This window comes from Rhagoletis pomonella, unplaced genomic scaffold, assembly GCF_013731165.1.
Source record: "Rhagoletis pomonella isolate Grant_MI unplaced genomic scaffold, Rhpom_1.0 Rhpom_scaffold_00007, whole genome shotgun sequence".
Classification (NCBI taxonomy): Eukaryota; Metazoa; Arthropoda; class Insecta; order Diptera; family Tephritidae; genus Rhagoletis; species Rhagoletis pomonella.
In genome coordinates this window covers 71,330,854-71,356,331 of record NW_023458561.1, presented here as the reverse complement: position 1 = coordinate 71,356,331, position 25,478 = coordinate 71,330,854, and the positions used below count along the sequence as shown (strand labels likewise).

Here is a 25,478-nt window from a genome sequence, read left to right as displayed (position 1 = left end):
GTATTTATCTTTTGCTCCGATTTTTTGTTTTTCAATACGATTTTTCTAGTCTTTTGCTTCGCAATCGGTTTCGTGAGGTGCCAACCCTGGTTGTAGGCCTAAAAGTCTCCACATTGGCTTGCATTTGTTTACAAGTAGTTGTTTTTGCTGTCAATACTGACAGCACAACAAAGCCACTAAATACACATAAAAGGGCGAAAAATCGAATCACGACAAAAATGTTGTAACTGAATAGAATTTATTATTATCTTCTACAAACGAAAATTGTTGCGCATCCTTTGTATACAAATATCAAAATTCGTTGGAATACGAACAAAGATGTTCATTAAAAAGTAAATGGCACGTATCTATCGAATTAGCTTCATTGAGGTTGGAACTCCATACATTGAATCTCAGGTATGCAAGTCGAAGAAATTCAAAAGAATTCGTAAAAATGTAAAATTTGTGCAGTTGAATCAGGTAGGCATATTCAAGTTTGAATACTTTATTTTTCATAATAGTTGGCCGCCTTAAATGTAGAAATTACACAATAACTTTAATGATCCTAGTCCCCTCCAGGAGACACCATTGTCACATACACAAATTAAACAAATTTGGGACGAAGAGAAATTATCAACCCCCAAAATTTTTTGTTAATAACTTTTGATCGGATAAAAAAAGTTAATTTAATGCTTGTTATTGGGGACCAGACGCGTCTAATGGTGCCCCCTTTCCAAAATTTTGACCAATTTTGGGGGTTGAAAGCCCACCTAGATAATTACGGATTGTAACCCTCACTTCCTTCTCCTTTCTTTATTGCCATAAAATGAAGCCGAAGTATTTAACTTTTGATCGGGTAAAAAAAGTTAATTTCCGCTTTCGGATTCTTGTTATTGGGGTCCAGACGCGTCTAATGGTACCCCCTTTCCAAAATGTTGACCAATTTTGGGGGTTGAAAGCACGCCTAGATAAATACCCTTGCTTTTTCTTAAAATTTCATGCCATTCACACAAGAGACATTAAGTGATAAACACGATGGTGATGTTTTACTGTTAAGGGAGTCCATATATGCACATACATACCTAATCAAAGTATTAAGTTTACCGAGCAATGCCAGAGAAACGGAACACGCCGCATGAACTGCGTGTCTATAAGATTGTAATACTGGGCGATGGTGGCGTTGGCAAATCAGGTAATTCTGTCTTATACGTATGTATCTGAAAAAATCTATTTGTTTACTACTTTTTTTTTGAATTTTAGCTGTAACTCTGCAATTCGTTAGCCATAGTTTTACGGATTACCATGACCCTACTATCGGTTAGTAAAAAAAACGTTTGATAAAAAAAATCTGCTAATACATACATACATTCCATTTACAGAAGACTCCTATCAACAACAAGCCGTTATCGATGGAGAAGCAGCACTGCTGGACATACTCGACACTGCTGGTCAGGTTGAGTTCACGGCCATGCGTGACCAATATATGCGATGTGGTGAAGGTTTCATAATATGTTACTCAGTAACAGACAGGCACAGCTTTCAAGAGGCATCAGAATATCGTAAACTAATTCAACGTGTGAGACTCTCTGAGGACATACCGCTAGTACTGATAGCAAACAAGATTGACTTAGTGTTAGCAAGAAAAGTAAATTAAGATTGAAATAATTGAGGAAACGCCAAATTACAATAATTTTAACATTTGTTTTGAAAAGGTAACAACTGAAGAAGGAAAAAACTTGGCAAATCAGTTTGGCTGCCCGTTTTTTGAAACGTCTGCATGTGAGAGGCTTTGCATTGATGAACCTTTCTACACCCTTGTTCGGGAAATACGTCGAAAAGAGGTTGAATTATATATCAAATCTTACATTTTTCAACTCGTTACCAATGCAAAGGGCTCTAATTGATGGATGTGCCAAATGTTAATTTAAAACGGGTATCGGTCGGTACCGTTAGAGCCTTTTTAATTGATGACAAATAAATATTTTATTTTAGATATTATGATACCTATTTGTCCCAACAGGCTCAAGGTAGCGGTACAAGTTCAGAAAAGTTACATTCTCGTCGAAGGAGCCGTTGGTGGAGAATTCGCTCAATTTTTGCTTTGGTCTTTCGGCGGCGCAGAAATCTAAACTAATAACACGAAAAACACATTTGCACAACCGAAGGCAATTCCGTATAAACACAACTTCAATATATGTACATACATACATAAATCCTATTGAAAGCAATTTGTATACAAAGTATGGATGTGCCCAAGAAATTAAAAGAACCTGACCGAAAACGTCACGATCCTTATACAAGCAACCTCCTACTACATTGTTAGTGTGGTCTAACATAACCAAAAACAGCAAACAAAAAGTTTCTGTCTCCAAAGTGCATCAGTTTCTAGTTCCTCATCCTTTTCGTTTTATATCGGGTTAAGTATAGTCCTTATGTAAAAACAGTTGTTTAAGTTATTGTTATATTGTTTTCGATATTTATAAAAATGCAGGAATGGTGTGACATCAAATTGCCGCGTTACATGCCATTTTTGCTTTCACTTATGTTATATATGTACATACATACGTATTCACATACACACAATTGGTTGAACCGGCAATGTTATTTAGTTAATTATATTTTATCAAACACATTTTAAATAATTTCAACATTGAACAAATTACGACAAGCACAAGTGCTCATGTAACCTATGACATAAATCTATTAAAATCTAAGCAATAAGTTATTTATTCATTTATAGGAATGCATATGAATATCTATAGGTATAAAAATATAACATGATGAATTGAATATGACAGATGGTGACAATTGAAACAAAAAAATACAGGTAAATTATATATTGAACACAACGTCGTCGGGCCCTCCTACACCAAAGCATATTGAATCACTAAATAGTAAATTAATAATAAATTTAGGTCTATATATTGTATATTATTAATTGATAAAATTTAAACTGAACTATAAATATTCTGGAATGATAAAAATCTGTCATATTGTTTCTGGTTCCGAATGTGTTTAAAAATGTCATCAATCTGCGAAAGCTCTACTGAAAGACAATACCCTTTGATTGTTATAGATTTGTTATGAACTTGAAAAAAAAAAATACTCTAAGCAATGTTCCTCTATGCTCAGCGGACGAAAATATGTATGTTACTGTATTGCCTTGGAAAGCTTTAATTTCAATTTTTTATGCTTATCCTTAATCAGTAAAGGATTAATTTTTACTTATTTGTTTTGTAATAGTTATCTAATATATCCGTAAATATATTAAATGTAAATTGTATCGTACCTGGGTGCATAATATTGCCCATGCAACTACATACAATATATTACAACACTCGGGCATTATGTTTCAATTAAAAACTGTTACTAAAAATAAGTACATTACAGCAATACAGCTAATGAAATCAAAACAGGAACAATTCAACTAAGTTCCTTTTTTATTTGTTATTGTTGTGTGAACTAAAGTGCAAATATTTATTTTATTAATCATACTGTAGCATGATTATTTTATTTTAAAATCTTGTGTGTAACTCGTTATTTACTTACATGTGTAAATTGGAGGAATAGGAGGTCCTGTTTTAAATGAATGATATATTAATTTATTGTAAAATAAAAATTGAGATAAAAGAAAAATGTTAATCTTGAAAAATGTTAATCATGTGTATATATTTTCCAAATGAGATATGTTGTAGTAATATGGAATAATTAATTAGTAGCAGCAGGCAAAACCAATTCGACTTGCCTCTACACTTTAAATTGTATTTGACCTTCATTCAAATAAAGGAATTCAAAAATATTCTGTTTCGTTATGATTAAATTGATTTGCTTGCTTGAAGCCCAGCCTCTGAAAACGTTGAAACAAAAAAATTTAAAGGGGTCTACCCTTAAACTCGTAAAAGCCTCGTAAAGCTCGTCAATTTTCGACCCACGTAAAAGAGCTGTCAAAATTTGTATGGAGCTCTATTTACGAGCTCCTCGTAAATTTATGAATCAGATTCGATGTGCAAACAACCTCGTAAACTTCAGTGTTGCCGAATTTCATCCACTAACTGTATTGACTTAGAAAGGGAAAATTGAGGGCGCAGAGTGACATTTCTTTTTGAAGAGAAGTTGCTAGTTTTTACTGGATACACTTTTGCTAGTAAGAACTTGCAAGTGAGAAAAACAGCTGATCGCATGTCGCTGGGTGGAATTGAAACTAATAGCGTTTTCGTTTCTCCATAACATTCTGCCCTGATGCTGCCATTTTAAAATGCTGTGTTCTTTTGTAAAATGAATGCAATCTTTGCAGACGGCAGAGTTATCTTTTCTCACAGGGTTATTTTTTCTAAAAAAATTCGATTCTATCCGAATTTTAGCACCACAAATTTCGATTTCATAAATTCGCGATTTGGAGTTGAAATTCGATTAAAATTCGAATCTCGAAGATTCGAATATCGAATTTACCATCCCTAATCTCTAGGCAACGCTGACATGCTGTCAGTGTCAGCTGTAAATTTTGTTTTGGTTTTACGCTCGCACGTTTTCGGTTTGTTGGAAATTAGTATGTCTGTTTAATGAATAAACTTTAATCATTAAAATAATATAATTGTGATGAAAACTCAAAACCGAATTGCTCAAAATGATAAGCTGCGCCAAAGACTTAAAAAGCTTTTTAAAAAAGGACAGCAAAACTTCGATGGTTCTGTTTGCCAAACTGATTTGAAGCCCAATCATATTCAGAAGGACTCTATGGCAGCGAAGAATAATTTCGCTCCGGAGGGAGGTATTCCCAAAAAGAGGAAAAGAAATCTTGAGGAAAAGAAATCGACAAGCAAAGTAGAATCAACTCCTAAATCCAAAAAACTAAAGGTAAACCCCAAAAAAGCTAGTAGTCTGAAACCAAATAATAGTCATGAGAAATCGAAGTTAAATCATCAGGATAATAGGGCAAAGTGCACAAAACTGTCCAACCGCACAGAAACAAGTAAAAAGACTATAACGCAACATAATAAGGGAAATGTTTTTTTGTCACTGGTGCAACACAATGGATGTCCAAGTGGCATAAAATTGGAAAACCACGACTATAATTCCTTCTTTGATGACAAAGATTTAACTTTTGAAGACGATTATGATTATGGTGATTACTATGACAGTTACAGTGATGATTATTCTGACGATAGTGACGATTACTTTGAAGAAAGTGATAGCTACGGATATGACGATTCTGAATATTGCGATTCTGAGTCAGATTTTAAGTACGTTTCGGAAAGTTTGTCAGAAACGGATCCTGACTATGAACTTCCCCAAAATATTCCAGAAGATCTAGTCATTCATAAAGGTGAGTTGGCTGAATGCGATTGTACGTAGATAAACATATATTTGCCTAGATATGAATGTATAGATATTAGATTTGATATACATATTCACATGTCTAATTAGGTACAGCACAAAAACGCGAAATACGCAAGGATGATGATGTTACTTTCGACAGCGAAAATGAGGACCCGCAAATTTTTGAATTAATCGGGGAAAGCTCAACCAAATTGATAAAACAACCAAAGGCTTATGCAAATAACGAATTGCATAAGTTAAACGAAAGAAGTGTTTTTTCAAAGAGCATACATATTAAAAAGGATTCGGAAGAACGCCATGAACATGAAATGGATTGCCCGTCATTGGTACCAATTTTAGAGGAAGATGGGTTTCGGCTGTACAATCCTGAGTCTGATGACAGCTCCTATGAAGAACTTAGTGAAGATAGCTCTTCAGCGGAATCCGATATAAACGAAAAGTATATGGAATTCGGGCAGAGCTGCGATGTAGATTGTGAAAGATATAATAGAAAGAAACATCGAAAATCTTTTATTAACGTGGGTATTATTGAAGTTCAAAACTGCATTCCACCTCACATAAGTAACATAATTGTAAGCACAAAAAAAACAGAAATTGACAAGCCTATTTCAGAATTTCTGTCAGCTAAAGAAGTGCCTTCAAATTTAGATGGAGACGAATTGATTTCTGTAAGCGTCTGTGAAGCACCTTCTGCACCAGATATCATTAAGGAGTTAGTGACAAGCCGAAATAAAAATTCAGTTGATGAACCGGTTTTAGAGGGGAAGTTTCCAAATGGAAACATAACCCAGTCCCCACAATCTGTTGATGAAGAATTGATCGATGATGAAGGCAGTAAGGTTTTTCTACGAACGTCAGAGATAATAAAAGATGGGATTACAAATGAACCAGAAATATGTGTACCTAGTAATATTCAATTTCAGGATAGAATGATTATTCCTCAAGAACAAATATCTTTTAGAACATTATTTTTTAACGCTGTTAACTCTAATCTTGTTATTGTTTTGGTGAAGGATCCCTTTTATTTTTATGGAACCGTTTGTATGACTATCTTAGCCGGAAAGGTCGAAATATACGGCTATTCGCCACACCAAAAAGAGGAAGTTGAAATATTTTCACCACGTGGCTGCAGCAGTGTTCACGTATCAACCATTCCATCAGCAGTATACCCCGATGAACTTGGGTCTATATTAAAACCGCTTCAGTTATCTTTTAGTTCTAGTGATTTGGAACGAATAGAAAAGGACTTTGAAAGTGGTCGAGATGCTGTATTACTTTTGCAGCGAAATACTCGGCGAAGAAAATTAAAAAACATGTTCAAAAAATATATGAACGAAAATGTCTTCCCCAATATGAATTCTATACATACGGATCGACCACTTTACTCAAGCGAGTATTTATTAGATTGCGTGATAAACACGGAAACAGAAAGACCTTTACGGGTGCCGGAGGAATGGCGAAACTTATATTTTACCTCAACATCTAAGGTGATAATTACCGGTGGAAAATCAGTGGGAAAGTCTACTCTTCTACGTTACCTTCTAAATTCACAATTAGAGCATTGTGAACGTGTACTAGTTATTGACTTGGACATAGGACAGGCGGAACTCTTTATACCTCAAACTGTCTCTTGTACGGTTTTATCTCGACCTTTACTGGGACCCGGATTTTTCCTAAACCACCAACCCACTCGTGCGTATGCTGTGGGCCACAGTAATATTGTTCTTTGTGCTCAGGAGTATGTCCGCGCTGTAAGAAAACTTGTACAGTTTTGTTACTCAAATAAAGAATTCGCAGAAATACCTTGGCTTGTGAACACAATGGGTTATAATAAGGGATTCGGCATGGAGCTAATGAGTGTTCTAAGTCAATTAATAAAGCCCACTGATATAGTTCAACTGCAAAGCAATAGGGATATCAATAATTTTGATGAATTGCTGTATCCTCATGTGTTATCTGGGTTGCCTCGGATCATATACACACAAGATGTATTGAGTGAGGAAATTAATAAACCTGCGTTGGAATATCGACTGCACGTATTAGGTTCAGCCATCATCCAAGAAAGTCGATATCAGCGTGATTGGGAAATGAGTGCTAAGGATTTGCGTTATGCAACATTTCTATCCCGGCTTAGTGACGTCCTTCAGGGCAATGCGGAATGGCTGACAGATTGTGTACCATTAAGGTATAAACAAATCCTCCTGAATATTTAGTGGTACATATGTACAAATGTATGTATATTTGTTCTTTTTGTAGTGCGTTAATTGAAAAGCTTCACCTGGTTAATATGGTTTGTAATCAATCGACTAGAGATGAGCTAATTCCTGCGTTTGAAGCTAATTTGGTTTACTTGTGCCGAAAAGATGACCATAATAATGATCCTATTAAATGCTATGGCATTGGTAAGTGTAATTGCAAAATGTAAACCAATTCTTACAAATCGAAATGTCTACACCAGTACTATATTCATGTGCATGTATTTGCAGGCGTTGTACGAGCCACTGATCTAAAGAAATTATATTTGCTGCCGGCAATGAGTTATGACTATTTAAAAGAAGTAAATTGTTTGGCTTTAGGAGAAATGCCATTGCCTTCATCTTTATTCACAAACCAAGGACCTAAAGTGCGAAAGATGGCTGCCTTTCTTTACAATACTGTGAATGCGAGAACTTCAAAGTCTATCAAGCAAATTTTCCACCGCCCATCGCAGTTTCTCTCAGGAAAACAAAAAATTGTTCAATGATTAGCAAAAATATCTTAGTTTAGCTTACATTTTTTCATGATCTTCGCAATAAAAGCAAAATGAATGAACTGTAACTATTGAATGTATTTGAATTCTACTTTAAATTCATAATGAACATTTAATGAGACAGTATATGTCTTCCTTTGAGTATTCGGCGCATTAACACACGCCGTCCTTCTGGTGTCGACATGCGTTGGTGCCATCCATGAACATTTATCCGTTTAACTTCTCGAGGCTTTGGGAAGTGGCAGCGGACCTTGCTTTTAAGTATAGCCCTATTGAAAACATGTGCCTCTCGACCAATTACCGATTGCATCAAGTTAAAAGTTCCGAGGAACGACCTATGGGTGTGAGTAGTTATGTATAGCATTAGAAATTGATGTCACTGAGTTTCACCTGTTAAATAATCCCAAAAATAACATTTCGAGACAGGAATCCTATAGAAATAAGACCACCGGAGAAAAAATGTACTGGCTCGTCAATACAGCTGTTTGCTGAGTGGTATGTTCAGTGTAAATTAGTGCCATCCCATGGCGCAATAAACAGGTGAGGTAATAAAACGCTCTCTCGCTATATCTTCTGACATTCGGACATAGTGGAAATAATTCGGCTAGTGTCGAAATCCAAACGAAATGTTATAAATAGCATTTTTACAAAACAATCATCTAATAATTTTCAAGTTTTTGGGCATATATGTTACCATTTGAACAACAAATAGTACTAAGTTTTATTAGACTATTTAATACAACTCAGGTCAAAAAAGCACTGTTTTGACCAAAATAAGTCACTCTGAAAAACAGATGATCGCAGCCAAGGCGTATTTAACAAGGTGGTGTTGGCCGTATATAAGTAAAAAATTACATTAACAAATTATACGCTGATGTCCATACTGTCATTGGTATGAGTTACAACAAACACATCATTTTGACGTAATGGCCTCCACGGCGAAAAACTCAGCTGTCGCCCCAACACCACCTGGTTTAATACCACGGTGCAGCGAACAAAGGTGGCGCCGTCAGTGGTACCGCTACTTTGGTTTTGCCGATTTTGACAGTTGTGGTAACTTGTAAATAAACTTTGTTTACAAATCAGCGACAAAGAGATTTTTAATTATAAGTGAAAAATCAGTTTAAATGGTGTTAATTTGCAATTTGTGAGTGATTTTTAAGTTGAAGACTGCGTAAAAACTAATAAAATAAAGTGCCGTGTGTTAAATTTCGGCAGCCGTCAAGATGCGAGATGCGTAGATGCAAGTGCAGCGCTGCAACGAATCGATGCATTTTGTGTACATATGGCACGGTAAAACCGTTCTCGAAATGTATCTTTATTATTATATTGACAGGATTTCATCACAATGACTTCGCTTCTGCTCCAAGCATCCTCCTTTAGCAAGTTAACTAATCAATCCCGCTGAGATGCTACCGCAGTTTGCTGCATCAGCCTTAATTGCAAAGCAATGGATTGCACTAAAACGTTTGCTCTAATATATTATGTGTTAAAATTGCAATATTTTCGCATTTAACAAAATTAAAACACGTTTTTCGCTGTAAAGTGAACTGTTTTGGCAGTTTCAACTCTTTCTTCTTTTCGCTCTATTCTTTGTTTACTTGTGGTGCACAAATGTCAACGGCCAGGACGGCGCAATCTTGTATTCTATCATTCTTGGTTTAATACACCTTGATCGCAGCTGTGGCTCAGAATGACGTCTATTGCTTGAAATACAATACCAGGCGAACGGCGAAGTTCGCCGATTTGGGCGATGCCGTCGTGCACCGTTCGCCCTGCTATTTCGCCTACTTTAACAGAATTAGAGCGGTAGCAAAAACAGCTGATACCATTTCGTCGGACCTATAAGTTAGGTGGCCATATTTTAAAAAACGAAAACATATTTAGAAATGATGAAATGATAACAAATATAAATATAAGGCAAGGGGGAACTATTATAAATTGTTATATTTTATATTAAACCAGATTTAACGAATCGATCACTGTATTATTTCAATCTTCAATCAAATCTTTGAAAGTAAAAAAAAAAAAAATACGGCCACCTTTGGCATGTACTTCCGCCATCGCCCAACAGAGCGATAGAAATAAATCTAATGCCTGGATTATAATGGAAGTAACGGAACGGAGTGAACTGTAACTTAATTATTGATGAATTCGAACGATTATAATGCACTTGAACGTAACGTAAAACGAAAGCATCTAAAATCAATAGATCCTTACGAATTCAATACAACAAAGTTTCAAATGGCTAAAAATTGCTGTTGATTTCGTAGAAATTTGTTCGTCGTATAAGAGGTCGAACTTTTTACGAATTTTTTTGATTTTTTTTTAAAGTATTGCACATTGGATTTAACGGTTTTCGTTATAGAGTGAACCATATATTTATAAAAAGTAACTCAAATTAAATAACAAAAAAAAATAATAATTGTGAAAACTTGGCAAAATTTGTTGCGATTAAAATTTGTTCGACCACTGTATATATGTAAATATTATATAAACATTTTATATTCTTTATTTGTTAACTAACTTTATAAAAGTTTGGTTTTGTTTATGAGTACATAACAATAAAATAAACAGAAAGACCGGCAATATATCAAAATAGACATTTTTTTTTTTCAAATAAAGAGATATCTGAATGATATCTGCAGATGGGTGGGGAATTTTACGAAATTTCGGACAAAATCGGGGAATTTCATTGTCGAAATCGGGGAATTCTCAAAAATGAGTTGGCTACCCTGCATGGTGCCATCCTTTTAGCTTTGTTTTTTTACCTTTCTAACAGGAAACTATTACCCCACGTCTCCACCTTCTGCAGATTATCGCGTTTTTAATTTTTTCCAGTTTGAGAATATTTTTCTATTTTTCTTTTTTTTATTTGTTAATTCTATTTATTGAAAGGCAACCACGCGGAAGAGCTTGTGTTAATTACATTGATAACAGAACCTGGCAGCTCGCACAGCAGAATTAATAAAATGGAAAATATTAACATACATATGTTTTAGCGTTGTCATGTACTCAATAGGTCATCACAAAAATAATAGCAATTAGTGACTACTTAAAATAATACAATGGAGTGGCGGATTCAAGATGTTTTAAAATATAAATGCCTTTGGAATTTCGTGAAAAAAGTATGCTTTCAAACGCAAGCGTGATTTGCAAGCAGGTGAAGATGGCCGGTAAAGGCGAGTTTTGTCATTGCACGCGAATAGGCGAATAGGGTTGTAAAGCAAAAAGACGAATGACATCTGCTGTCAAAACTGGCAGTGTTCCTTGCGCAGCTGCTTACCGATTTTTGTTCATCGTACTCAATTTTGTATTTGCTTTTGACGCTGATCGTTCATTCAAGTGCGGGTTGCGCTCCAACAATAAAGCTGTGGTGTTGTACATGCTATAGTAAATTGTATGTATCGAAAATCGAAAAACAGATGCAGAATATAAAAAAGTGGAATTATAATTAAAATGACTAGTGAAATCTAAATATAATGGTCGCACGGCACATATGAATCGTGAATTGTGGAATTAGCAACAAGTCTCGTGGAAAATCACGTTGTGTTCGTTAATATTTGTGAAAATTTATTGGGGAAATTGATATGTTGCTAGTTAAGTTATGCTATTGCTATTAAAGAAGTCACCAAAAGTTCATAATTTTTGGTATCGAAGTGAAAGAGCGTTTTACACAAACAAAGCACCAGTAGCTTTGCATAAGCTTAAATTTTAAGAAATTAAAGGTATGTAATTGCGAGTGAAGAAGTTTATGTTAGCACTTACATACGTACATACATGCATTCTTATATATTTAAAAGGGTGCAGATATATATGTATTTACATCGACCGATTGCCCATTTTTCGCAATACTGTCGCAAGTCAATAACACAAATTTTCAGGATATCGTTTACTGTTTTCAATGCAGAAACTTATGCGGAAATACCTTTTTTGGCATGCAGTGTCTTGAATTGCGACAGTCGATATCGATTACGTAGTTCACCGCTAAATAACACTCCGCTATAGCAAAATACAATTCCTGTCCTGTAGTCCAAATCATAGGGCATCAAACCCCTTAAAAAATAATAATAAACATCAAGTCAAGTGAAGAGAAAATCGATTTTTGTTTCGTCTCCGAAACTGGCTTAATTAAATTCATTGCGCGGAAGTGCCTTGAACCGAAAAAGAAATATGATGTACTCATGATCAAAATGTATTCAACAATAGTTGCGTTTTTTTTTACTCATTTTCAGTAAAATCCAGTAAAAGTCATGATTCAATTGAATCATGGTAAAAGTTTTTACGAATTTTCATGTTTTGGCGTTTTCGTACGCAAAAACTTGCAAAGTAGGGGAAATTGAGAGAGCGAAAAATGACAGCTGAAGTTGCAAGTTTTTACTGGATTTTACTGGATACATTTTTACTTGTAAGAATTTGCCAGTACGAAAAACAGCTGATCGCATGTTGCTGGATGAAATTTAAACTAATAAGGAAACTGTTTGTGGCTTTTTATTGTTGAATTTCACAAAATAAACCTATTTAAATACAAAATATATTGTTTTATAAGGAATTTGCTGCGAATAAACAAACAATTTATCAGCTGTTCATGAAACTTGCAAATTATTACTGGAAAAGCGTTCGCGTACTTTTTTGCAAATTGTTTCTATGAGAGCGAATTCTTAGAAATAAAGTTGCTGGAGAGTTACTGGTAAGTTACTGGATAATTTGTAAAAAAAACACAACTATTGCCGTCAGAAGAACCATCCTATAAAAGTTGCGTTCGCGTAGTTGTTAATTGTTCATGTTTAACCAAAACTTACAAGTTTTTGCGTTCGCGTACGCAAAAAACTTGCAAAGTAGGGGAAATTGAGAGGGCAAAGTTACATTTCATTTTGAGGGGAAGCTGCTGGTTTCTGCTGGAAAAAATTTTGCCAACAGCAATTTGCCAACATGAAAACAGCTGATCAAAAACAGCTGGTTGGCATTTACGCAAATCACAAAATTGAATTTGTTGGTTTGGAAGTTAAAAATTACAAAATGCGACTAATGTAACTTGTAAGAAATAAGTAGTTATTTGTTTAATCAATAAACTGTGCCAGTATAACACTTTGTGATGACTTTTCGTACGTTTTAAATTTTACACGTTTGAATGTAAACAAAAATTATATCAGCTGTTCGTCTAACTTGCAAGTTTCTGCAAATTTTCTGTTCGCGTACTATTTGGGATATTTTTCTCTTGTGAGAGAACAGATGACATTTCGCCGGAATTTGGCAGTTGGTTGGTTTTTACTCATGGTGAAATAATAACAAGGTGTTGTCAGTAGCGACGTGTTTGTTGTAATTTTGACAAGATCGGCATGCTTATTTTCAGTGCTGCCGATCTTAATTTTTATAATGCTATTAGTTGGGAAATTGTATTTAAAATACTCCATTTTAGTATTTCATTTTATCGTGATTTTTAAAGAACTTGGTGTTTTCAGAACGATATTAATAATTAAAATTGCTGGATTTGTATAATTTTTGTCCTCAAAATATAAAATATAAAAGATATCGTAGTTATCAATGGAAAAAGACGTACACAAAAATCGTATGGAAAGTCGATTTTTTTATATTAAATATCTTTTGCTGCATTGTCATAATATCGAGCCAAATGGACTACTGATACACTAGAATAGAGCGGTTAAATTGCATGGTTAAATTACGACTTCGCTTATATTATCGATATTTATGTGTTTTAATCTATATGTCAGCCGCTGTGGCGTAGTGGCAAGCAGTGCGCGCTCCACTCCGCAGCACCTGGGTTCAAACCCTGGTCAAAGCAACATCGCAAAAAATATAGAAAAAAGGTTTTTTCTTAACAGCGGTCGTCCCTCGGCAGGAAATGGCAAACCTCCGAGTGTATTACTGCCATGAAAAACAGCTTCTCATAAAAATGCAATCGCCGTTCGGAGTCGGCGTAAAACTGTAGGTCCCTCCGCTTTGTGTGACAACATCAAGGCGCACGCCACAAGTCGGAGGAGAAGCTCGGCCAAACGCTAACATATATGTAAGCGCCAATCTATTATTATTATTACTAATCTATTTAAAAAATCATTTACAGTTTTATAGGAAATTGCCTTATTTTACGGCCTGTACTTTTTTATAAGTTACAATATATGTGCAACCTGTGTGGAGCATACGATACAAACATATATTCAGGCTTATAGGCCTGTAATTAAACATTTTTCTACATTTAATTTGAAATAGTACGCATGAACGGATTAAAAGTAGTAAATAATTAGTACTTTTTCTACTACTTTAAAATGCGTGACCGGAATAGACCTGCCGAAAATGTGAGGTTAAGTTACTGACAACACCTTGTTATTATTACACCATGGTTTTTACTGGAGATTTTAAACGAACGCACCTAAAGTCAAATTGAAACAAATTTTTATGAATTTTGAATCGCATGTTAATATTTTTTGGCATAATAGTACCTTAAAAGAGAGGCTACCTGAGTTGTCAATCACACCTTGTTTAATACACCTTGCTCATGATCATGATTCAATAGTAAAAGGTTTTGTAAGTAGCCTTTTGTTACGGTTTTTGGAAGCAAGAGAAAAAAGGGAAACAATTCAATCACACTTCTAAAATGGTAGCTAAATTCCACAAAAAGGTGGGCTTAATAGTGCATAGTGGTATTTTAAAACAAAAACGAATATGATTTATTATTTAACTCAAACCAGCTTATCTGCTTCGAATATAAAATCTGATTGATATTGAAAATAAATCTTTTACGATCCCGGAATTTTCGGGATGGCGTTGGTTCAATCCCGGGATCCCGGGATCAGTCTCGGGATTTAGATATTTATTAGTTGCGTTCCCTAACTCGCAAGAAGTTGCAAGAATTTACAGGAATTTACCAGAAAGCGTTCCCGTACTCGGTTCTCTTGTCTTTCTTTGACAGTTTTACAGGTTTTAACCCAAAAAAGTTGGGGAACGCAACTATTATTTTTCAACGAATTATATATATATGTATATAATAATACTTTATCGTGTACATACATACATATCTGATAAAGAAATTAAAGCTATGCCGAAAAAAGCTCGATGCAAAAAAAAATTAAGTCAAAAAATTTATTTTCTGGTTGAAAGAATTTCATAATGCTAGTGGCAGAAATAAAAGAAGCGCCAGTTTAGTCTATATTCCTTTTGTTTATCCAAAATTAATTTTTTTTTTGTAAAAGTCTACCTCATATACACACAATTAACTGCATATAAATGGGCATTTCTCTGACGTCATGATTTTTTTAAAAAGACTTTATCGAGTCCTAACCGCCAAAATAACGTAGGTAAGCGAAATTTTTTTCAAAATTTTCTTTTTGATGCAGAAATATTCCAAGAGGATCTAGATAACTGGTGCACACGGGAGTCTCCGGGAGCTACTAGGCTTTCAAATACAAGTCGTGTGTGCGCAGCTAACGAACTGTTGCGACGCTAGCAGCGAATTAATTTGCGTTTAAACGCAAATGTGGTTGATTTCAAAATTAATTTAAAAAAATTCAATGTAATCTGAAACAAAAGTATGGGTACCAAATGAAATAATTTTTTTTTTTGGGTTCACAAGGACGAATAGGAATTGAAAATGCCCCTTTAATCTATTTTATTTTTTAACTATTAAAGTTAGTCCTTAATTTTTTTTCAAAAATAAGAACAGAATCTTCTCTTTCATTTGATACTCATTCTGGTTTCTTAAGTATATTGCAGTGAAATTTTTAAATAATTTTGGGTCAATTCAGTCAGTATTAAATGATAAATATTTTCTCCTTATATGTAACCATTTTAAGGGGTAGCAAAAAACTAAAAAAAAATGTAACTTTTTTTTTAATTTCAAGACCCTACCCCCTAATTTCCTTACTTTTTATGAGAAATATGATTGCTTATTTTTATAGATTTTTTAAAAATCATTTAGAAGTCGCGACTTTTCATTTTAAGCTAGAAAACGCGGTTTTGTACATTTATCAGTTTGTGAATGACTATTTTTCATTAAATTTTAAAGATCGAACATGTTGTGAGAAGAGGATTTATAGGCCTTTAAAATTATGTATAATAATCTATTGTCAGACTTGGCTTGTTGGGATTTTTAATTCAGCAAATAAAAAAAAAAATATGTATTTTCTTCTTTTTTAAGTTTGACCTTTCCTTATTTCAACAATTACAAAATATGTAGTACAACTAAGCTGATAAATCTACAAAACCATATTTTCTGACCTAAAATGACAAGTCGCGACCTCTGATTTAAAAAAAAACCTATAAAAATAGGCAATAATATTTCCCATAAAAAGGAAGGAAATTAGCGGGTAGGTTCTTGAAATTAAAAAAAAAAAAAAAAATCGATGGGCATCCCAAGTATGTATACTAGTAAACAAAATAGTCAATCTCTTAAGATAAATTAATAATTTATACATTGTTGTAAGCAGCGGAATATCTTATCTTAAATCACATACATATACACGTATTTTTCAGCGGGTAAACAGAAATAAAGTTACGAGCAAGTACACATGTGCTTCAGCCTATGAAAAATGCGGTTTTTGACCTTAAGCCCATATTTTGAGGGTGTATTTAAAATTCTGAATATGCTGATTTTTCTGCTTGATTAGTCCTAAAACACGTGTGAACCTCGAAAAAAGTACATTATTTTTTTTTTGTCACACAGTGTAATTTAGATCGTCTTTGGTAATCTGTAAATGCATGTATGGCTATATGTATAGCCAGCAAAAAATGCGGAAATAGATCCGAAAACTGAAAGAAAGTGCCACTGGCATTTGTCATCAAGTGGCAAATCAGATATTTGGTCATTTGTGTAATTTTTATTTGGCTTATGTAGCAGCATTGCGTTCACACGATTTGGCCACCGGGGTTGTTTTTGATTTGCCGCAAGAAGGCAAATATTTGGCCTTTTCTGATAAATATGACAAATGAAATTGAGCGCTCACATGATTTGTCTATGAATTTGATAAATTTTTAGCCAAATGTACAAATCGTGTGGCTCCAGCTTAAGCGATTCCTTGCCTGTTTGCATGTTTGACTGGCGCTTCTTGCCTTTTCCAATATCGAGGCAATTCTCACGCACACACGCGTGTGTAAACAACACGCAAAAGAGCACAGCCTTGCTGATTTTTTTTTTGCTTCAGATCAGATTTGTGAAGGTCCCAAAAAGTTTTGAATTTTTCCGTTAATCGCATTTCGTCACATACAGACGAATTCTTTCTACACCCTGGAAGAACTTGTGCAAGACATTTTTGAAATACGAGATCTTTACTAGGCGGCCGCACGAGCATGTGCAAGTCCCAAAACTCGATATGTTAAAAAATTTTCGAACCTGTCGAGCTACATATGAAGCTGCGGTCTGCTAGAAGAGTGTTTAAACAGGTGACAATACCCGGCAGAAAAAAATTATCAATTGATAAAAAATAACCCACTTGTAGTTGCGGGTTGTTTTTTGCGGGATTTCTATAAAATATATAAATTGTAGTTGGCTACAAAAGGCTAACTTGAAACTAGTTGACAAGTAATGCAGGAGTAATGAAGAAGATTGTTTTCTTTAAACGCGTTTCTATTTAAATATCCTGCACTTCGCAAATTCTTTTTCGAATTGAGGACAAATAAAAGGAAGATCGAAATTTCATATTATCATTTTGAAGTTATGTCTGACGGGGTTCGAATATGGCACCACCTACAGCAGAATATAGAAACAAATGTGAAATGTTATAAAAGAAATAAAGTAAATAAAAAATAAAAATAAAAAAAAAATAAATAAAAAAGAATATTTTGTTTTTCCTATTGATATTTTATGTCCGAAAGTAGTTAGTTACAAGTTAGTTAAATCAAATGCAGAGGTAACCACCCTTGTGATATAATAAGTGACATTTAGCTCCTTCCTAATCAACTTAAAGTTAGCTTACAGTTAGATACATTTCCTGCAGGGTACTGTACGTGCCCCAATCAAGCAAGGGATAGTTTAGGGCAGCCGTGGGCCCGTGGGCGAGCCCAAAAGATAACAGATTGTCTTAATTAATGCAAAAGACCAAAAGTCAAGAAGACTCCGTTTTTTTATTACTATGGCTGAGAGGATAGATCAGCGCGTTCCAGCTAATAAATGACACTAAACCTCTATTAGAATTTTCGCTTTTCTGCGAAATGCACATGCATTGCTAAACTGATATACAAATCTGTGATCAGCGGCACCTCATTGTCCTTCGTTAGCTCGTGACAGAGCCAATTTTCTTTCTACTTAGTCCGAACAGAGATTTGCAGCTCATTTTCCTTGTGGCATAGTGTTATCCCGCAAACCGATTCCATTGCACCTCGCTCATCATCTTAAGCATATTTTTAGTTTATTTGCGTTCCTCTGCGCCTTTAGAGAAATTACGATTCATAATTGTTTTCACTTGAACTCACGCCCGGGTTACTCGAGTACGTTCTCTTCCAAAGTGGCAGTCGTTTGGATGATGCCCATACAAATAAATACGTACATAGATTCATGTGTATGCATATACACATACATACATATACCCAATAAACACAACGAATTCGAGACGAAGCTTGTTTTCTCTGATAGAACTATTGGGACCAGTGTTGCCTTTGTGCAACTAACGGGGCAATTTGACCATTTCTAAGTGCCAATACCCTTTGACTCGAATTTTTGAAAATAAATTTTTTTTAGGAAATGTTAATTTCTTCATGATCAAATTATCGGATCTAAACCAAATTAGTATGGTACCATCTCTGAGGTACCAGCTTTCCTTTAAAAAATTTTAGAATTATAGAAATCAGCATACTTTGCGGTAACAAATATAAAAAAAATATACATATATTCCGACGAATTGATAACCTGACTGAAATAATATGGTGACAATTTTTTCGTCAATGACCCCTTTTTTGCGTTTTTCTGAAAATTCTAACGGCAACACTGACGAGACGATATTTCGCGACGGTAGATCGGCAAATTCGAACTCGTAGGAGAGTCACCTATCGTTAGCGAGGCGAGCGTCACTACTTTTTCGAATCGTTGGCTATTTGGGAATATTTAATTTTTCGAATCGTTGAAGATGCTATAGTTTTTATTTTTCGAATCGCCAACGATTCGAGACTTTTTTAATTTTTAAATCGTTGGCGTTTCGAGAATCGTTGATTTTTTCGAGATTTCAGCTCGCTTGCGATTTGATATTGTAGTGTTTTTTCGTCTAAAGTTTTATAGGATTTTACCACTGGCTGTCTAGCATTTATTTTATAATTATAAATAAACAAACGATGGAAAATGTCAGTTTTAATGAATTTGTAATAAAATTCGTATTTAATTTTTAGTATCATAAGTAAACAGTAATTTTTGTTATAAATATTAAGGGTATTCATCTAAACGCGTAAAAGCCTCGCAACCTCGTAAATCTCGTAAAATTACTTAATTTTGTACGGGAAACCGGTTCAATTACGAGGTTTACACAGTTACGAGGCTTTTACGCGTTTAGATGAGTAGCCTTATTAAATTTGTTCTTGTAAATCTATTTTTTATTTAGTCGGTCTGCGATATATTGGAAAAATTTCTTGGATACTTCATCCACTAAATTCATCGAAATATCTGTGAATGTTAATTGGTCTGCAGCTGAAAAATATTAAAGTGAAGATACATATGTGTGTAAATATAAAAATAAAGACAGAGATAAAGACATAGACATAATTCGGGGATTCACAAGACGTGCAAACCGTCGTAAAATCCTAAGCTTAAAATTTTTGTATGTAAAATATTGACTAATACCATGTCCCCACTGGAGCTAACCACGTAGTTATGGCTGTTGAGTTGGTTATCCCGATAACCCACTTCATTTAGCGTAGTTTCACCATATAAAAATGACAGCACTTAACCATTTCACTGAGATGGTTAAAAGCTAACCAACTCGAAACCACGTCGAAAGTCTGATACAACCCTGTGTTTTCCCGCCACCTGTGGGTCATTAGCGTTGAAATGTAAAGAATTCGTTCCCTACTAATGTTTGGACTCAACTAAGATTAGGTTAGATTTACTCCGGTTTTTTGAAAAAAATTTAAATCTACTCCTCTACTCCGCTTGACTGCAAATCTTATCCCTTTTTTCCATTCATGTTATGCCCCTCTTGGGGCCGTTTTTTGAGTGTTCACCACCAGTTTCAGCAAAAAAAATTGAAAGTTAGCCAAATCTCACTGTTAAAAAGTAACTTTTTCATAGCAATGCACCAATAAAGTAACTTCGTTATTTTTTGATGTATGGCTGTACAAATTGGCGGATGCAGAACTTTACTTAAGTTGTTAAAAAATATATGTAGAATGAAATTTATATATAGTAGAAAAGGTTTGCTTTTTAAAAAATTAAGTGTTAGATACGTTCTACTTTATAGAAAATGCTAAAAATTACCTATATTGTAACATATTATCCTTACATTGCTTCGCGTTCTTATTTTGCATGAATAGAAAATATTTTAGTCAAACAATTAATGTCAGAAACAAAAATAAAAAATTCAATCTAGTACGGAAAATTTGTTTTTGCTCCAATTTTTGCAGCGATTTAGTCTTGAATCGAGTTTTTAAGACCCGAACACTGTTCTTTACATTTGTATTGTTTTATAAACCGCAGTGTGGACAGCATTAGTTAGTGATGTGGTTAAGTTCGATTTGAGATGGTTAACTTTTTGGTGGGGACATGGCATAAAATGGTGTTAGATGATTTCTAACTTCGCCGAAATATTTTAAAACCGATAATAAAAAAATATATAAAACATCCCAGTGTGGTGCTCTACTATATAACAAAAAAAAAAAGGTTGAATCCTGTTTCGTTTTCTAAGAATAGCAGAAAATGTGTAGCAAATAATTTAACATTAATTAGCATTTGTATAACTGAATGCCCATTTTACGAAGTAACCAAGATTTTACAAATCACTTTAAACACAGATATTAACTTTGTTCCGTTGCTGCACTAAATAAAGCCATCTTACTAAAATAATATGTATAGAAACTGTATTTGTTTTATTTTCCTAACAAGGAATATTTTCGAGACAAATTATTTTCGTAATTGTGCCTCGAAGACGATGCGAAAAAAATCGTTCGAGAAAGCTGATTTACTCGAGCTTGCCTCGAATTTTAAACGAGCCCAAAATATATGTTCGACAAATTCATTTTCTCGAGTTCGTCTCGAATTCTATACGATTTCGCCCTCATTTTTGTGTTTATTGGGTAGGTACATAATTGTATTTATAAACATACATCTGTAGCAACATTCGCAAGTGTTTATAGATTGTTTTTGGGTGTAATTTCTTTAACAGATATCCCATTTGAAAGCATTGCGATATGCATATGCGCATCCATACATATGTACATACATACATGCATATGCACTTCCATACATGCATACATGTGAATACGTGCATATGAACGTGTAAATATAAATTTGGTCATTTTGGGTGAGAAGCGCATTTACTAAGGCAACTTCGGATGAACTATGGAAAGAGAGTTCTTTTGCTCTTTAGATGCCATAAACTTAAAATAAATATGTACATATGTATGCATGTATATACTTATATGAACTCAAAGTATTTGCCACATCTTATTACTTAGAAGAGCTTTCATACATTTAGGTTAACATCAGGGAAGCCAACTCGTGAGGAATTCCCCGATTTGCGGGGAATTTCAGTTTAAGTGGGGAATCGGGGAATGGGCCGTCTTTTGTGGGGAATTTCAGTTTAAGTGGGGAATCGGTGGATGAACTGTTTTTTTTGTGAGGAATTAGGTGTTAACTAATTTTTTTCTTTTTTGCTTCACTATTTCGTAATGAGTTAAAAAAGTTGCACAAGAATGCAACTGTAACTAAAAGTACTGATTATGCAACTCGGAATTATTAAATATTCAAGTCTGGCATAGGGTCATAGGGAACATTGGAAGCACTATTTGCAAATTGTCATTTGAAATTTCAATTTATGCCAACATCGGCTGTGAGTTTTTGCTATTCGTTTCTTTCAAAGGTAAATATTAAATACTAGCAAATTGTAATCAGTACATAGAGTAATAAAGTACAAAACCGCGTATCAACAAAATGCAAAACCGCGTATGCGAGATTGCATAAATTATTTTCTAGAGAGTAAAAACATTCAATTCATTCATTCAAAATGGTTCTGGTTTATAAAGCAATCACATTTTCTCCTAGTATATTTCAAGACGACTGGATAAGGACTAAGCCAAGAGTTTGTGTGTGCAAATCCAATTTTTGGCAGCCAATGTCAGTTACGCGGTTTTGCAGAATGACGATACGCGGTTTTGTACTTTAAACGACGATATGTAGGTATGTGTGTGTATGTACAATGTATTTACAAAGTCCAAGACATAATCCCGGAGGATCTTTACAATGGGTCCGATCAAAATTTTCTTTTAAAAAATATCATGTGCCACCAGGAAAGATTTCGATTCGGGTTGGAGGTGTTGTGTGTTTCAAATCCAGTCGTTCTTTAAAGAAGATGATTAAAACAGGTATTATGAATTTACGTTAAATTTTGTTGTATCAAAAAGTAAGTAATAAATTAATTCACATTTGACCCTATTATAAAATAAGTTAATAGTAAAAAAAAATCTTTTCAAATATTCTAATATTCTTTGGTTCTAAATATGAACCAAATAGGACCATAAATACGGGTTCTCCAAATATCTGGACTCCGCCCCGCCTACTGGCAATTTTTTTTTTGTGGACTTATTTCTTTTCATGGAAGTGAGACTATATCCAAAAAACCCCTTTTTTGTGAGTTAAAAACTCGACAAGACAAAAAAATACTAAAAGATTTAAAGTACACGTTATTCATATAATGGGCCTAGTTCATAGTTTTTCTTATTTTACTTGTAAAATAAACATTTCTAAAATAAATGTATTTTTTTATATTTCTTCGGTTTTTGTCTTTTTTAGGCCTTCTTTTGCCTTTTTTTGCGTATTACAGTTGCTTTTCCTGCTTATTTTGCTATTTTTTTTTGCCTTTTCCGGCCTATTTCGTTATTTGTTTTGCCTTTTTTTATAGGTTTTTAGGTTTTAAATATCCGTTCCCTGGTTTTCAATAAATCCCAAACTGATGAATTTCAAAGCTAGGATTGAAAAAATAAGAAGCGCCATAGGTATGTAGCGGGAGAAATAGCTCATTTCGTTTTTAAATCTTAATTTTGTATGCAAAAACAAAAGAAATATTATAAAGAATAAAGTTATTCCAAATATTGCATTTAGCAATAATTAGGTGACAAGAAAAGGACTAATTTAGGTAATCGCATCAGGCGAGTTGTCTTCGGCGGACGGTTTAGACCACCACCATTAAGAAATCGATACAATGGCGATATTACCGGCAGTAAACTGGTTTCCGGGAGCGACATGTTTTCTTATTGCTGTCAACAGAAATGGTCTGGTGGGTTTATTGAATCCTTGCTAAAGTTCCATTCTATATACATTCTAAATATGAATGATATCTGACCATTAATACGGCTTTTTCAAATACCCGATCTCTGCACCACCTAGACGATCAATTCATACTTCACATTGCATTGTCATCGGGTTATGAGCTAAGTTTGAAGTTTCAAGTCTCTAGTTCATCGGGAAGTTGGTTAAAAATTGAGTTACGGTGACCATCCGTCCTTTATTTTAAAGAACAGTGCTTTATTTTAAGCATGTCCTTTATATATATATATATATATATATATATATTTCTCAAAATAAAGGGCGCCTTTTGTCCTCTATTTCTTAAACTGTCCATTAAATCAGTTCTGGATTTTTGAGAGGTAAATTTTTAAACAGAGAATATGTTCTTTGTTGTTGTTATATTCCATATAAGAAAACATTTTCCACCAAAAACGCACGCACAGTCTGTGTGCGCATTCGGTTTCATTTAATCATTCGTTCTGGCTTAACAAAAATTTCCACAAAATTGAGCAAAGCTAGGACTAGGTATTTTTTTTTGTATATTTGGTATTTGTTAGACTAGATACTTATACAAGTAATTTTTAAGCTAAAAATAAAACCGACTTCAATTATCATATCAAAATTTCAGATTATCTTTAATTTCTTCATGACCCAACGATAGGATTTAAACCAAATTAATATGGGACCTGTGAGGTAAAAAGAATTATAGAAATCGGCAAACGTGGTCCAAAGTTTTGCGGTAACATACATAAAAAAAAGTAAAAGACAAAATATTCCGACGAATTGATAACCTTTAAACCTGTTAAAAACAAAACAGACTTCAATTCTCATATAAAAATTTAGGAGTACCGTTAATTTTTCATGATCCAATGATCGGATATAAACCAGATTTGTATGGGACCCTTCCGATGCAAAAATAACTATGTATCGAAATTGGTTGACATGGTCCAAAGTTGTGCGGTAATATAATATTCCGACGAATTGATAACCTTCTCCTTTTTTGAAGTTGGTTTTAATGCAGGCGGCAGCCGGCTTGTCGGAGCAAAGTGTGTGCGAAGCAATTAAATGGACTGCGAATTCAATTTCGTGTTTTGAAGATTTTTCGACCGAAGGCAGTGTACTGAAACTCGGTATTTTTAGCGCGCTCAAGCTCACGAATAATCCAAAATTTATACAGAATATTTTGGTGCCAGCCATAACATCGGTAAAATTTTATAATTATCTTCGAAAAGCTAAAACTTTTCTTCGTTAGGCATACGAAAGCACCTATATAAATACATACATACAAACATGTGTACCTACACAAATATACAAAAATAAGTTAAGCATTTGTTGCTATTGAAATGAAAACTATTCCTTGCCCCTATAATTACCAGCAATTAAACTTCATCAATTTTTGATACGGGCGCGTCGATGCCGCGCGGTTCTGAGCCATTCGATCGTTTCCACTTCAAAAAATGCCCATCGTCAGCGATATGTTGGGTCGTCTGGTTAGTCGGTCGGCTGGTGTTCAATTTTTCTTTATTGCTAGCTCGACTAACATATTGGGCATATTATGAATCGTTGATTCATTTGTTCATTAATTGAGTGTTCAGCTTCAGCTCAGAATTATTGTCACGCAAATCGAGAGCAATTTCGGACAATCTACGCTTCTACTCGTAAATAAGTACATACTTTCATGACGGGTTTTCTAAGCCTTTTTTAAGCAGAATGTATGTATGTGCATACATATGTATGTAAGTATTAGGGTAGTGGGTTGCCGATTTTGAAATTAAGAAAAAACCGGATAAACCGGTTTTATTCTACATGGTTTTTATACAGCGAAAATGCTTATCTTGGTATGAAGTCCTGGCCAAAAAATACAATAAAACTATTACAAGTAAAGATAGCTTTTATAAGAAAAATAGCAAAGCAAAATAAGTACAAAGTTTTTTAAATCAAAATTAAAACAAATAAAAATCAGTGAAAAATTCACGTTTG

At 34.2% G+C, this 25,478-nt stretch overlaps 4 protein-coding genes across 6 annotated transcripts in view; 3 read left to right on the top strand and 1 right to left on the bottom strand.

Annotated features, from left to right (window-relative positions):
* Positions 1 to 318: 318 nt before the first annotated feature.
* LOC118743515 (GTP-binding protein Rit2) lies at positions 319 to 3,586 on the top strand (the record flags this gene model as incomplete). Its single annotated transcript, XM_036476249.1, is given in 6 exon segments — positions 319 to 396; positions 994 to 1,171; positions 1,240 to 1,296; positions 1,359 to 1,624; positions 1,692 to 1,820; positions 2,000 to 3,586. Coding segments are annotated over 5 exon segments (648 nt in total). The 3' UTR covers positions 2,114 to 3,586.
* Positions 3,587 to 4,458: 872 nt separating this feature from the next.
* On the top strand, positions 4,459 to 8,134 carry LOC118743514 (polynucleotide 5'-hydroxyl-kinase NOL9). Its single transcript, XM_036476248.1, has 4 exons — positions 4,459 to 5,302; positions 5,404 to 7,501; positions 7,573 to 7,718; positions 7,803 to 8,134. Exons 1-4 carry the CDS (start codon positions 4,576 to 4,578, stop codon positions 8,057 to 8,059), a joined length of 3,228 nt encoding a protein of 1,075 aa, XP_036332141.1. The 5' UTR covers positions 4,459 to 4,575; the 3' UTR covers positions 8,060 to 8,134.
* Positions 8,124 to 17,108, bottom strand: LOC118743994 (39S ribosomal protein L34, mitochondrial). Its single transcript, XM_036476758.1, has 2 exons — positions 17,023 to 17,108; positions 8,124 to 8,400 (listed from the first exon to the last, which is right to left on the bottom strand). Exons 1-2 carry the CDS (start codon positions 17,106 to 17,108, stop codon positions 8,178 to 8,180), a joined length of 309 nt encoding a protein of 102 aa, XP_036332651.1. The 3' UTR covers positions 8,124 to 8,177.
* The window catches only part of LOC118743513, a 104,262-nt gene continuing 90,184 nt past the window's right edge, over positions 11,401 to 25,478 (top strand). For all 3 annotated transcript variants that reach the window (XM_036476246.1, XM_036476245.1, XM_036476244.1), the window contains exon 1: positions 11,401 to 11,793. The gene's annotated coding sequence lies outside the window, so the exon portion shown is untranslated. The remainder of the gene's footprint in view (positions 11,794 to 25,478) is intronic.

What these genes read in the sequence shown, in the direction of transcription:
- LOC118743994 (XM_036476758.1), bottom strand. Translation starts at nt 17,108, where the DNA reads ATGCAAACAGGCAAGGAATCGCTTAAGCTGGAGCCACACGATTTGTAC. An exon ending in CAAATTCATAGACAAATCAT is followed by an intron (nt 8,401 to 17,022) that starts GTGAGCGCTCAA and finishes TCACACCCATAG; the next exon opens with GTCGTTCCTCGGAACTTTTA.
- LOC118743514 (XM_036476248.1), top strand. Translation starts at nt 4,576, where the DNA reads ATGAAAACTCAAAACCGAATTGCTCAAAATGATAAGCTGCGCCAAAGA. An exon ending in ACAGATTGTGTACCATTAAG is followed by an intron (nt 7,502 to 7,572) that starts GTATAAACAAAT and finishes TTCTTTTTGTAG; the next exon opens with TGCGTTAATTGAAAAGCTTC. An exon ending in TATTAAATGCTATGGCATTG is followed by an intron (nt 7,719 to 7,802) that starts GTAAGTGTAATT and finishes ATGTATTTGCAG; the next exon opens with GCGTTGTACGAGCCACTGAT.